Source organism: Hippopotamus amphibius, chromosome 13 (assembly GCF_030028045.1).
Source record: "Hippopotamus amphibius kiboko isolate mHipAmp2 chromosome 13, mHipAmp2.hap2, whole genome shotgun sequence".
Lineage (NCBI taxonomy): Eukaryota > Metazoa > Chordata > Mammalia > Artiodactyla > Hippopotamidae > Hippopotamus > Hippopotamus amphibius.
This window is the reverse complement of record NC_080198.1, coordinates 5,446,812-5,459,817: the sequence shown is the minus strand read 5'-3', so window position 1 is coordinate 5,459,817 and position 13,006 is coordinate 5,446,812. Positions and strand designations below refer to the sequence as shown.

General features: G+C 46.9%; 1 protein-coding gene across 10 annotated transcripts in view; it reads left to right on the top strand.

The window, feature by feature from the left end:
* The window catches only part of ATG7 (autophagy related 7), a 330,637-nt gene that overhangs the window by 284,754 nt on the left and 32,877 nt on the right, over positions 1–13,006 (top strand). The window contains exon 20 of one of the 10 annotated variants that reach the window (XM_057705410.1): positions 780–1,383. The exons of the other annotated variants lie outside the window; for them this stretch is intronic. Within the exon in view, the coding sequence (XP_057561393.1) occupies positions 780–791 (12 nt within the window). The 3' untranslated portion in view covers positions 792–1,383. Of the gene's footprint in view, positions 1–779; positions 1,384–13,006 lie in introns of those variants that run through there. 10 annotated transcript variants of the gene reach the window in all.

Below are 13,006 nucleotides of genomic sequence, written 5' to 3'. Positions count from 1 at the left end.
TTCTAGAGTGCATGCTCAGTATTTGTGGCACACGGGCTTAGTTGCTCTGTGGCATGTGGGATCTTCCCGGCCCAGGGCTTGAACCCGTGTCCCCTGAATTGGCAGGCGGATTCTTAACCACTGCACCACCAGGGAAGCCCCAGTTGATCTTATCACTCAGGAAATTCCAAGGTTTTTGAGAGCTGTGAGCCAAGAACCATGGATGAAGACCAAATATGTATGAGAAATATATTTCAGTCATTGGAGTGACCAAATGCATATTTCTTATGCCACAATATTATAGACATATTATTTTAACGTAGAGGTAAATACTTAAATAGCATCAAGTAACTCACCATGGGAAGTAGAAGGTGGAGGCCCGCTATTTTTCATAACAAGTCTTGGAATTATTTGGCTTTTTAAACTTTGCTCATATGTAACTTAGAATCAAATGAAAACTTTTAAAAGAACAAAGTAAAATGGAATAAGTGATAATGAGAATGGACAGACTGGGTTTTTGAAGGATGAGTAGGAGTTCTATAGGCCTAGGGAATAGAGGGGTGTGCTGGCAGATGGAGAGACCCAAGAGTGGCAACAAGCAGGGTGGGTGTAGCCTGGCCTCCACATGGAAGCTTGAGATGTGGGATGTAGTTACACCTCAGTACTACTGGCTTTTCTCCTTTTGGTGTCTATGTTGCTTAGAATTTAAGACATGGCCCTTTTGTTAACTGATAAAATTATAAATTATTATTATGTTTAGTTGTTCTAAAATAACAGTGTTCTTTGAACTAATTTCAAAGGGAGGAAAATGAGCAGTCATTGAAATGACCCTTGCAGTAAGGTTTGCTGAAGAGGCAAGTCCAAGAATCATTTCCAAGTCGAAGGGTATTTTAACCACCGTTCCCAGCACTCAGAAGTCCTTGCAAGACAGTAGACTCCAAAGGAAATGGGCACTTTGCCAGGAATTTGGGACATTCAGATGCCTGCAGCATCCCAAAGCCCATAGGGCCAGAAAAGGACTTGGCAGCTGTGTGTGTCCTGGAGGCAAATGGACATCTCGGAGAGGGGTGGGGTGGCTTAGTGCTGGTTGTAGGTCTTTTGCAGCTGCTGGGTCACTTCAGACTGCCAACTGCCATCCAGGAGGCATTTGAAGTGCTGGAAAGCACAAGTTATGGTGGTAAGATCTGGAGTTGACTTCTGGCTCTACCATCTTTGTAACTTCTACAGAGTCGCAGTAATAAGCACAGGGTGATTAGAGGTAGCAGGTAAACTAATGTGCACGGGAATGCTTTGTAAGTAGAAAATTCCTATTATAAATTTTGGTTTCAGTTAGTCAGTTTCTTTACCTGTTGAGTTTGTGTCTTCAAATGTGTCTTCTATCCCTAGTATACTTATTATTTTTGACTCCAGGTAAGCTTGTGTATTAGTTAAGGTATAGGTTAAAGTACTGCAACAGAGAGACGTCAAAACATGGCGGTTCAAACCAGACAGAAATGTGTTTCTCTCTCATATAACAGTCTAGAGCTGTGTTAACCAGCATGCTAGCCACTAGGTACGTGTGGCTGTTTGCATTTAAATGAATTAAAATTAAATTTAAAATTTCATTCCTCAGTTGTACTGGTCTCATTTCAAATGCTCATTAGCCACTGGACTAGAGGCTGTTGTATTGAACAGCACATGTAGAACATTTCTGTCATCACAGAAAGTCCTTTAGGGCAGCCTGCTCTAGAGGAGTGGTCCAGACCTTGAAGGGTGGCTGTGCTGCACAAGGTCATCCATGGACCTGAGTTCCTTAGCACTCCTGCTCTACCACTCCCTGGGTAAGGCTTCATAACATTTTGTGTGTGCGATGGATCCCTTTGGCAGTGTGCCAAAGCCTACAGACCACTTCACAGAGTAATATTTTTAAAATGTGTGAGATAAAATACATAGAATTAGGAAGGAAAGTAATTATGCCAAAATACAATTGTCAAATTAATTTAAAAAATGAAGCAAGCTCATAATGTAGTGTTGCAGAAAAAAAAACTGATCCCACGAGAAACCAAGCACAACACTCGGAGAGTTGGAGAACTCAGGTTTATTGAGCCGGCGGACCCAGACAAGCTAACGCTCCAAAATTCTGGGGCCCCGTTTCAGGGGAGTCTTCTCCTTATATAGGTTAAAACATACAGCTATAATTGGTACAAACTGATTGGCTACAAATTACTATAGGTCACAGGCAGTTACAGAGCTCGGGAGTTGCCATGGGTTACACACATAGTAGGGGGTCCTAACAGGAACTTGTAGGAGCTGGACATTCCACTCCTATCAGGACTAAGGTCCCAATTTGCATTCTCATATTGGTTGCAGGTTGAAGTTAATGGTCACTTAACAAGTCTATGTGCAAAGGGTCTCAAACAAAGGCTTGGGGTGGGTGCCTAAGAGCAAGACAGTCTTCCCTTATCTGATCACTCTTAGTAATTCATTTTACTGTTTAACTGAGAGTGGCGAGCAGGCCTTTGCAAGATAGAGGAGAGTAAGCAATTACAAGTATGGAAGTTTCAATTTCCTCATCAGTAGTACTATATGCTTTATTAATACCTCAAATAATAATCTAGGGGCAAGTATAATGACTACTATAATTTCAAAATATTGATGAGTTTATATAATATTTCAAGACAACCCATAACAAGTATAATGTGATAGGAGAATATCCATAAATGTCTGCTGCTGACAGAGTCTTGGATACTGCTAATGCTGCTATAGTTTTTTCCCTACCTGATAACTGAGGAAAATGCTAAATTTCAGATAGAAGTTAGTGAAAATAAAGTTACATAGCTTTTTCCCCATCCAGGTTTATACACCAACATTCTATTTGTGGACCCCTTTGCAGTCTGTGGACTTCAGGATTAAGAAACCCTGGTGGGTGTTGTCAAAGCTGGCTTGGCAATGCCAAGTCCAAACTCCAGAATATGGAAAGGGGGAAAAGAGAGGAAGTTGAGGGCAAATGATTTCCCTTTTAAAGGGCATGACCTGGAAGTTGCTTGCCTCCCATTGGCCAGCAGTTAATCACATGACCATCTGTAGTATAAGGCAGGCTGGGAAATGTAGTCTCCAGGGCAGCCTATATCTTGCTAGTAAAAAACTGGGAGAAATTCTATCAGTGAAAGGAAGAAGGAAAGAATGGATATTAGGATAACTAGCAGTCTCTGACATAGCTTCGTTCATAATTATGAAACAAAAAGTGTTTCTTCCAAAAACATACTGCTTATTTTGTACACTTTCAGGTCTGAGTCAAAAATGCCAGGGAGAGTCTCACTCTAACTGTTGACAGGCCCCTAGTGTGGTACCAGTTCCGGGGGCATGCCGTGTCTAAGGATATAGCACATTTTGAGCTAATGTCCCCCCAGTTCTGTGCACATGCCTGTAGCTGCTGTCCACACTGTCATTAGCACAGAGACAACATTTCTGTTAGTGCCACAAGTGTGTCGTCCCTTGCTTAAAGCAAACTCATTAGGCCCTGATCTGCATTTATTGAGTAAATACAATTTAGGTGTCTGTTCCTGTCACCAATGACCAGTATTCTGTGTGCAAGGGAGCATCAAGTAGAAGGAGGCAGGCCTTTTCCAAACAAACAGATCCCCGAGCAAATGCCCTTTAAAGTTTATAATAACAGCCCGTTGGGTTGTGCAGGCCTTTACTTCTCAAAGAGCTTTAAGTACCTTAACTCTTCTTATTTATAAAGTGCCCAGATCATGTTTTTTCTTCTTTTTTTTTCTTCTCTTTTTTTTCTAGTTAGTTAAATAAATAGCAGTTATGACACAGCACCACATGGCCAGCAGCTTTTAACTTATAAACGGAGGGTTTGAAAAGGCATATTTAGGGGCAGACTTGGTCGGCTTCTCCTGGCAGGAAGGCGGCAGAGCTGCTCCAAGGCCAGATAGCACTTAAAGGGCCAGGCAACCCCTCGCACACCCCTTGTCATACGTGCGGCCCCCTGCACTGAAAGCGCAGCCTTAACCACTGGACCACCAGGGAAGTCCCCAGGGGCATGTTTTTCTGATGTAACATGAATATTTAGTGTCATTTTCTTTAAAGTCTCAGACTGAGCTCCCAACGGGGAGGCACTGGAGTCTTCAGAGCCCCCACAAAGCCTTGTCTGTCATAGGCGCTGGGCATATATTTACTGACAAGTTGTCTGTATTTTATGAGCATTTATAATCTCCTTTTAAGTAAGTGCCATTTTAAAGTTTGCTGAATGAAGGGTGGTTTTTATTTAGTCTTAGGGTCACCATTGTTTTGTTTGTTTGGCCACCCCTCCCCCAGTCCATCTCTGGTTTTAAAATGTGATTCACTAGGAAAATATGACTCCGTTAATTAATTCGTTTTAGAGCCAACTTTTCAGGAACATATCTATTTCTGTAAAGTGAGATCCACTTGCAAGTGTACCATTTGGTGCCAGCACTCAAAGTTTCCCTGACTCAGTTGCTCCAGTGGCGTTTCAGATATCTTCTCATAAATCAGGCAGCCAGCACCCCATGCTCGTGAGGATTATTTACTGGGTCTTGTGATTCAGCCCAGGACCCTGACAGTGATCTTGGACGGGTGATATAAATAGAGTAGGATTTGCCAATGGCTATTTTTGTAAAGGAAGCTTTCCAAGTTGATTTCTTTGAACCCAGAATGACTTCCTCCCTCTGGCTTCCCCTGTTTTCCTCCACCACTGGGGAGATCCTCTCTTCATTCTTCCTGCCTGTCCTTCCCCTCCCCCAGCCAGGTGGTGTCTGCAAAAATCAGAAGGAAGGTACTTGCCTGACACAGAGTTGCCTGAAACCATATACTTTCACCCCTTTCAAGATCATCTTTCTTTCATCAGGCCAAGAATGACACCTACCCCGCCCATCAGGCTACAGATCTCTGGCAGTGGCTGCCTTGTCTGAAATAGATACCCATGGGCTCTCAAGCCGAACAATTCCCTACTTCATACCTGAACATATATTTTACAGTATTACCTCTTGTTTGTCTGTGTAGGTTTGCCCCTGCCCCAAGTTTTTAAAAACTCCTAAGTAGAGTTACTGCTAATGAACCAAACTGTCTCCCTCGAGGTCCACTGCTTTTTTCCCTACCCCAGCCTCCTGTGCCCAGCCTCGCATGCCCTCCCCAAGTGATGCAGAGGCTGTGGTGACTGGTCAGGCCTTCCCGCAGGATGTCTCTTTGCCCCATCCCCAGGCCTCCAAAGCTCTCTTCCCTCCTTATGTACCCCCCGCCCCCACTCCCTTGTCCTGCCCACATCCACCACAGTAAGTATGCTGTCAGCTGGGAGAAGCTTGCCTTTCTTTGCATTGTTTTCCCAGGTTTTCATGCTGAAAACAGCACATTCTCAACATGAAACAAAAATTGATCCTGCTCTTTCTTTCACCTTGTGTTTCTGACCATGCTGTTCTTGGCAGTCAAACTTCCAGGCTTGGGGGTAGAATTGATAGCTTAAAGTGTAAATGTTAAATGGGTTGGCAAAATGCCATTTGGAGTCTTAACTCCCTTGGATAATTCACCAGCATCTGTGGCTTTACCGCCCAGTGGCCTTGAGTGTCTTCTTAAATCTACAACTGGCTTGCCTCTTGGAGCCCCCCACCCCCACCCCCTGACTTTTCCATCCCTCAGCTAGCTCTGAGTGTTGGACCCCTTCTCCCTTCCTGGGCCAAGTGTTGGAAGTAAAGAGACTGTTTTCAATTTCTGAGTTCCACCCCAGAGTTCAAGGGCCCCAGAGTCTGGCGCTGCGGTCTGGCCAAAGGCACCACAAAACCAAGTCACCAATGATGCTCTGAGCTTTGCTTCTGCCTTGGCATGGGATTAATGTTCCATCTCAGAATAACTATGACGATCAAATGAAATAATGTATTAATGCTTAAAATGCCTTATAAAAGGTAGAGCGCATAACAGCATCAAGAATAAACATAGTAGCTACTGTTTTATAAGCATCTGTTGTGTCCCAGGTACTGTGTTTAGTGCTTCATGGGCTCTATCTTATTTAATCTTGACAACTACTCTTTGAAAGTATTCGTATGCCTGTTTTACAGAAAGGAAAGTAAGGCTCAAAAAGATGAAGTTATTGGTCAGGATCCCATACCTAGGAAAAGTGATAGAATCAAAATGTGAGTCTGGCCAATGTGACTTTACAGCCCATGCTGTCAGCTGTTAAGCAGAATTTTTGCCTTCCCATTTAAGGATTGGTAAGGGAAGCATAATTAACTTTAAAGATAGGCATTTATAGTTCTTTTCCTTGGGATACCTATTTTACCTTCCATTTTTGGATCAACAAGCAGTTTCTTGTGCTCAATCCTTAATGCCTTCAGCAGAAGGAACTCGGTGATTTTCCCACTGGGAGAGGGACGCTCGAGATGCGACTGCCTGTTCCAGGAAACACCACCCGGTCTTGTCGCCTGCCCCGAGCCTCCTCGTGCACCTCAGCCAACCCAACGACGACTCTGTGGTGTAAGCCACTGGCTGTCAAAATGACTAAGGCTAGGAAAGACCCACTGCATTTCTGTTTCTGGGGTTGACGATGGACCAGGGAGGGCATTTAGAGCCACTCTGCTTTTAAGAGCCTTGGGGCAGGTGTGAGTTCATCAGGCCCCTGGCGTAGCATGTGGCCAGTCACACGGAGAGTCAGACACGGAGCCCATCTTACAGAAAAGACGGGCAGGCACCGCGACTCCTCCGGGTGTGTGTGTTCAGCAGCAAAGGACTAAGTGCCTCAACAGAGAATTCCGAGAGGGGAGAGGGTGATACGGGCTCTGGGGAGAGCTCGTGAAGGAGTTTGGTCTGGGCGCTGGCGTGTGTGGGTGGAGTGGTGCAGAGAGAAGGATGTTCCCAGTGAGAGAGACAGCCAAAGTGTCTCTAGTGAGTGTTCCTGAGAGGACTTGATAGAATTTGCATTTTAATCTTAATTCAAGAAGAGGCACATGATAAAACTTGCCATTTTTTAAGAGTGTTCATGTCTTAAGTGAGACATGGTACAGTTTTCTTCAACATCTTAACTGTGTAGTTGTTGGACTCGAAAGTGAGCACGATTGTGGTGCTGGTGGTTACGTAGATACGTGTGTGTTAACACTCCTGAAGTCATTCACCAAAAAGTCAGGTGTTTTTTTTTTTTTTCCCATATGCAAGTTTTAAAAATTATTTCTTTAAAGTGTGAAAGGTGGATCCTTCCCCACAAAGAGGTTATGGCTTCATGAGAGATCAGATAGTAAACTGCCTTGCGTAGTTAAATACAGTCTTTGCCACAAGAGAGGTTGAACAAAAGAATGTTGTTCTTTTGGGGGTCTTGAAGGCAGTGTGGAGCACTGCCGGCTGCGGGAAACCTCAGCTGTCGTGATGGCTAGGTGGCCTGTGCGGTGTGATCTTAAAGTGGAGAGTGGGCAGGATAAAGGCATGGGAGCAGTGGCGTGTGTTGAGACAGCTTGCGTTTCCTTCTTTTTTTTTTTTTAAACATAGGATGTACTTCCTGAGCGGATGTTGTTGAGCACTAGCTCTGTGCCAACCAGTGTCAGGTGATGGGGACTCTGAGATGAGTCCCCCCCTACACACACACCTAAGATACACAGATGGCAAATAAGCACATGAAAAGATGTTCCACATCACCTGTCATTGGAGAATTGTAAATTACAGCAATAAGGAGGTACCATGACGCACCTATCAGGATGGCCTGAATCCAAGACAGTGACAACACCAAATACTGGTGGGAATGCAAAATGGTACAGCCAGTTTGCAAGACAGTTTGGCAGTTTCTTACAAAACTAAACATGCCCTTACCATCCATCCAGCAGTCACACTCCTTGGTGTTTATCCAAATGAACTGAAAACTTACGTCCATACAAAAACCTGCACACAGGTATTTACAGGAGCTTTATTGAAAACTGCCAAAACTTGGAGGCACCAAGATGTCCTTCAGTAGGTGAATGGGTAAGCAACCTGTGTTACATCCAGATAATGGAATATTATTCAGTGCTAAAAAGGAATAAGCTATCAAGCCATGAAAAAGACATGGAGGAAACTTAAGTGCATGTTACTAAGTGAAAGAAGCTAATTTGAAAAGGCTGTGCAGCGTATGATTCCAACGATACTACAGTCTGGAACAGGCAAAACTATAGAGGCATTAAAAGCTCAGTGGTTGCCACGGGCCAAGGGGGAGAGAGGATAAATAAGTTGGCAGAGCACAGAGGATTTTTAGGGCACTGGAGGAAAAAAAAAGACTCATCCCTGTCCTTAAGGATGTCTCTCCAGCTGGGGAGACAGAGACAGTGCAGAGGGAGATAGAGGAACTATGGATTCTTCTTCTGTTCCTAAAAGAAGTCAAAGGAGGGAACTCACTGGACTTGGGGGCTTACCAGTGACTTCTAGGGGAAGAGACACATCTAAGATGTGACTAGAAAGAGCTGCAAACAGAAAGGAAGCAAGAAGACCATTTCAGGCCACAGAAATTGCACATGGGAAGGCCTAGACTAGGTGAAAGAGAGGAGGACAAACCGTATGTGACTTGGACAGCTTAGTAGAGCTAGGAGCCCGGGCAGGGAGGCTGAAGCCGGACGACTGGGCCATGCAGGGCTTGGTCAGCTACACGAGGACACGGGGACTTCATGTGGAGAGCTGTGGGGGGCTGGAGGGTTTTGAGCAGGATGACATGATCAGATCCCTGCTTCAGAAAGATGGCCCCAGAGTGCAGGACAGACTGGAGATGATGGGCTGGCCCAAGGGGAGCAGTGGCTAGGCTACGAGCAGGCCGGAAAGAAGTGGATGAAGTGATAGCATAGAATCTCCAACGCCCTGGTGACCAGTGGGGTGGGTTGTGAGGTGGTGGGACTTCCCTGGGTTCGAGGTCTCGCTCAGATAGATGGTGAGGGGTGAACAAAGAGGAGGGAGAAGATCGGGGAGAGGAAGGTGAGGGACTAAAGCCAGCAGGGTGGATTAGAGCTGCACTGTGACAGAGCTGAACGCTGGCTCAGAGACTTTGTATTAAAAATCCAGGGAAGGCACGGTCTTGCTGCAAATCACTGTTTTGTTACTACTCTTTTCTTTGACACATCAGACTTCAGCCAGAACCTGGAATATAGATGGACATCTGGGAATTGTTAGATTCTAGAATAAACATTTGACAGCCTTTGCATTCCCAAAGTGGCCCGTACCCAAGCTGACAATCAGGGCCTTGCCGAAGCATGGAGAGAAACTTGACGTGAGCCTCAAAGCCAATGCAGTTACTAAAAGAGAATAGCTTCTGTTGAATTCCAACAATTATTTCTTAAACTATTGAATTTAAACAGTAAGGTAAACAGGAGCAACAGTCTTAATCTCTCTTGACCCCAGTTTTCTCATCTGAAAAATGAAGGAAGACCTGTTGATCTCAGCATTCTCTACCAGCTCTGAAATTGTAGCCTAATAAAATTTTTCATCAAGATTAAAAAAAAAAAAAAGACGTGAATAAGCACAAAGAGTACATTGCTATCCCTTACTGAGCTTCAAACATTTTTTTAATCCAAAATTTTAATTTTGAGACTCCAACTTGCCAGATTTCCCAGAGTATAAATCCCCTGACCAGTGAAGTGTCATTAGTTGAAAATTCTGTGGCCTCTAAAGACGTGAGTTTACAAGGAAAGGAGAGAGGGAGGAAGGAAATGAAGTTCCACGTTTCCAGCGATGCACTTCCTGACACAACGCAAAGCTAACAACTACCTTATGTCATATAAGGAAACTGGGTACAATTATAACCTCCGTTTTATTAGTGCAGAAATATATAGACGAAGGTAATTATTTCAGGCTGTGTGCTTCCTTGGTGGAATATGTCTGGGTAGTGAATCTTACTCAGACTGTGTTCTGATGCTATTCTTAGAATTGACTTGAGAAGCAGTGCCCACGCCCTGCCCCAGCTGTCTCTCAGAGCAGAGGGAGACCTGGGTCCGCGCCGTCTTACGCTCAGGCTCACAACATCGTCTGCTGTCACCGTTGCAGTCCGTCAGTGAGAGGAGTTTTCCTACTACCTGAAACATTTTTGTTTCAATGAAATTATCTTCACCTTCTCCTTCCCACCCCCACTTTCAGATAATGATACTTTTGAGGGGCATTTTAAAAGGGAAATAGTTTGGGGGCCACGTTCATACAGCTTGAGGCTGCAGCCGGTCTTGCGGTGAGTAAGGGAAGGAGGGAGGCTGCCGGATGGCTGAATGGCGGCTCTGTGCTCGAGACGTCTACACGTGCATTCACGTGATTTTCGTAAGAATCTTGTGAGATCAGGAAACTGAGGCTCAGTGAAATGGAGTAAACTTACCCAGGATCACACGGCTGAAAGGGGGCAGAGCTGGGACTTGAACCCACGTCGGGAGGACCCCAGCACTCAACGTGCCGCTCCACCGCAATTCAGGGACCCTGGTTAGAATACTGCCTCCAGCAACGTCCCAGTAGAGAACGGGCATGTCTGAGACGCCACTGTCTTTCTAGTGTTCCCTCATTCAGTGAACAGGTGGAGATGATGTGTCCACCTCCCTCATTAGGACATTTTAAGGATTAAAGAGATATAACCCCTATAAGAGTTTTGGTTTATAGCTGGCCAGTAAATGCCTGCTCAGTGGTAGCTTTTATGGCTACGAACAGTGGCTGCTGTGCCAGGCACCGTACCAGCTGGGCTGGGGAAATGAGATTGAAGTGGACACATCCCTGCCCTGGAGTAGCTGCCAAAGGAGGAAATGGCTCCCAAACAAGTAACAAGCGTATAGCAAAAGCAGGACCTCAGCTCACAGCCTCTGTGCCCCTGAGGTCGTCCTCTTCCCTCGCAGCAGAGATGACATGGACCTGAGACGCTCGGTCACGGAAATCTCTCTGTGGATCTGGGCCTCTGTGTGTCCACGACCAGCAGTGTGTTTAAAAAGCCCTGAAACATGCAGCATTTAGCGGAAGCCCTCCCCCTCCTCTACCGCCCATCTTCCCTGCATCCCCCACCACCACTCCCAAGAAGTAGGCACAGTTGTTGTGCGTCCTCCGGGGGTTAACAGGCGGTGGGCAAGGGCGCGTTTCCCAGCGCTGGCGGCTGCTGCGTGAGCAGAAGGGGCGCGAGCCGCTGCTCCAGCCACACTGGGGGTGGGAGAGGGAGGGGAGGACAGCCTCTCGCGGCCTGCTGGCCGCAGCCTCTTCTGAACATGGGGGTGGTGGCAGAAATGCTTGCCTCACAGAGGTGCTGAGGGGCAGTCGATCGTGGGATAATAGGCGTCGTGCACGTGAGATCTTAGAGCCCTCGGCAGAGCCTGGTCACCGGTACTAATAATGAGTCAGGGGGCCTGCAGCACCGGAAGCGGCTCGGCCTAGGAGAGCGCTGGCTGTGCAGGCTGCAGGCTGGCCGTGCTAACAGAAGTCCAGTCGGGCTGGGACCAGCCGGGGAGAGGCCGGCGCAGAGAAGCGTTGGAGCGGTGGCGACTCGGCGGCTGAACGTGGGCGCGTGGTGGTGCGGGATCGGCAGATGGTCTGGGCGGCCAAGGCACGTGGATGGCAGGGAATGGGAGGGAGGGCGCTGAGTGGGGGGCATTGAAGACCCTCAGATGCCAGACTCGGCGCCCAAATGGTCTCTTTCGAATGCCTCCAGGGCCGGCCATGGGATGAACTTTGGTGGCCGTCCCAGGAAGCTTTGTGGGGAATTTCCCAGGCATCTAGTGGCTCGAGATGGCGGCTGCTGCCAACCGCGACGAAGTCGATGGCTATTTGAACGCCTCCTGGAGTTGTGCTAACTCTCCATGTCACTGGTCACGCCACTACCCCATGAGGGGCTGCCGTCATTACCCTGTTTTATAGAAAGGGACACTGAGGGACAAAGAGCTTGTGTGACTTGCCTCCGGGTCATTAGCTAGTAGGTGGCCAAGCCAGGGTTCCATTTAGATCTGTCTTTCCCCAGAACACAAGCCCTTAGCCCAGCAGTACAAGGTGGTTCTTAGGAGGAAGAGATTTTCGTGCCTCCCCAGGCTGCTCACCTGCTTCCATCTGGGTCTCCCCCGTGTGGGAACGTCTCCTCACCGGAGACGGGCATATGTCCCTGGTGGAACATCAGGGAGCCCTGACATCCTGAAGCCAAGAGTCACGTCTTTTGGGAACTTCCCACCTTCCCCTTTTGTGTCATCACTCCTTTTTCCTAACTAGAGGTGGCTTTACAGTAACATGGAAGATGATTCTGTGCTAGGAGACCCTGGGGGATTCCCGAATGAGGTCAGGACTTACTAATCAGTCAGACAAGCCCATGAGCCACAAGGCATCCACAGCTCCCCCACCCGGCCACGTGAGCCAGCAGGGGATGGGCGAGACCTCCTGGGTGGCTGCACGGGGCTGGGAACCGCTGGGAACAGAAGCAGTCATGCCCCAAGGTGATAGACATCATTCTTCATGGAATTTAGACTAGACTGTAGTGCTCTTTTATATCAAAATGTGGCAGCCAATTTTAATAGTGTTTACTGGGCAATTCCACGTGACTGGGAACTGTGGATTCAAACAAGCCACAGTCTTCGGAGTAGCCTGTTGAATGCCCACTGTGCATCCTCTTTGCCGAGCCTGACGTGCCTGCACTTAAGCGTGGCCGCGTCGTGGCAGGGCTGCCTGGAGACGTAGGAAGGCTGTGAATCCCCACACTGTTTTCATTCAGTGTTTGGAGGCGCCTTTTCACAAATTAATAGACATCTGTGGATCTACAGTCAAACAGAGCAGAGGTCCAGCCCTGTGGCCTCCAGCCACTTGCTTTTCCTCTCTCAGCTTTGTTTCCTCATCTGTAAAATGGACACACATTCAGGGCTTTTCAGAGGGGGTAATGAAATTGTGTGGCCACACTTTGGGAAGCACCTTGTAAATGTTGGCAGCAATTTTGTGTCGTATAGGAAATGCTTCCTCGGTGTTTGTAACACCCAACTCGAGTCCTTCCCGAGAGCATCCCCAAGTTGTAAGGATCAACCAGAAGTTGTGATAGTGGTTTTGTATGTGTTTGACCTGTAAAATAAAGTCAGCATCTTTCCCTTCTCATTTTTGGGGT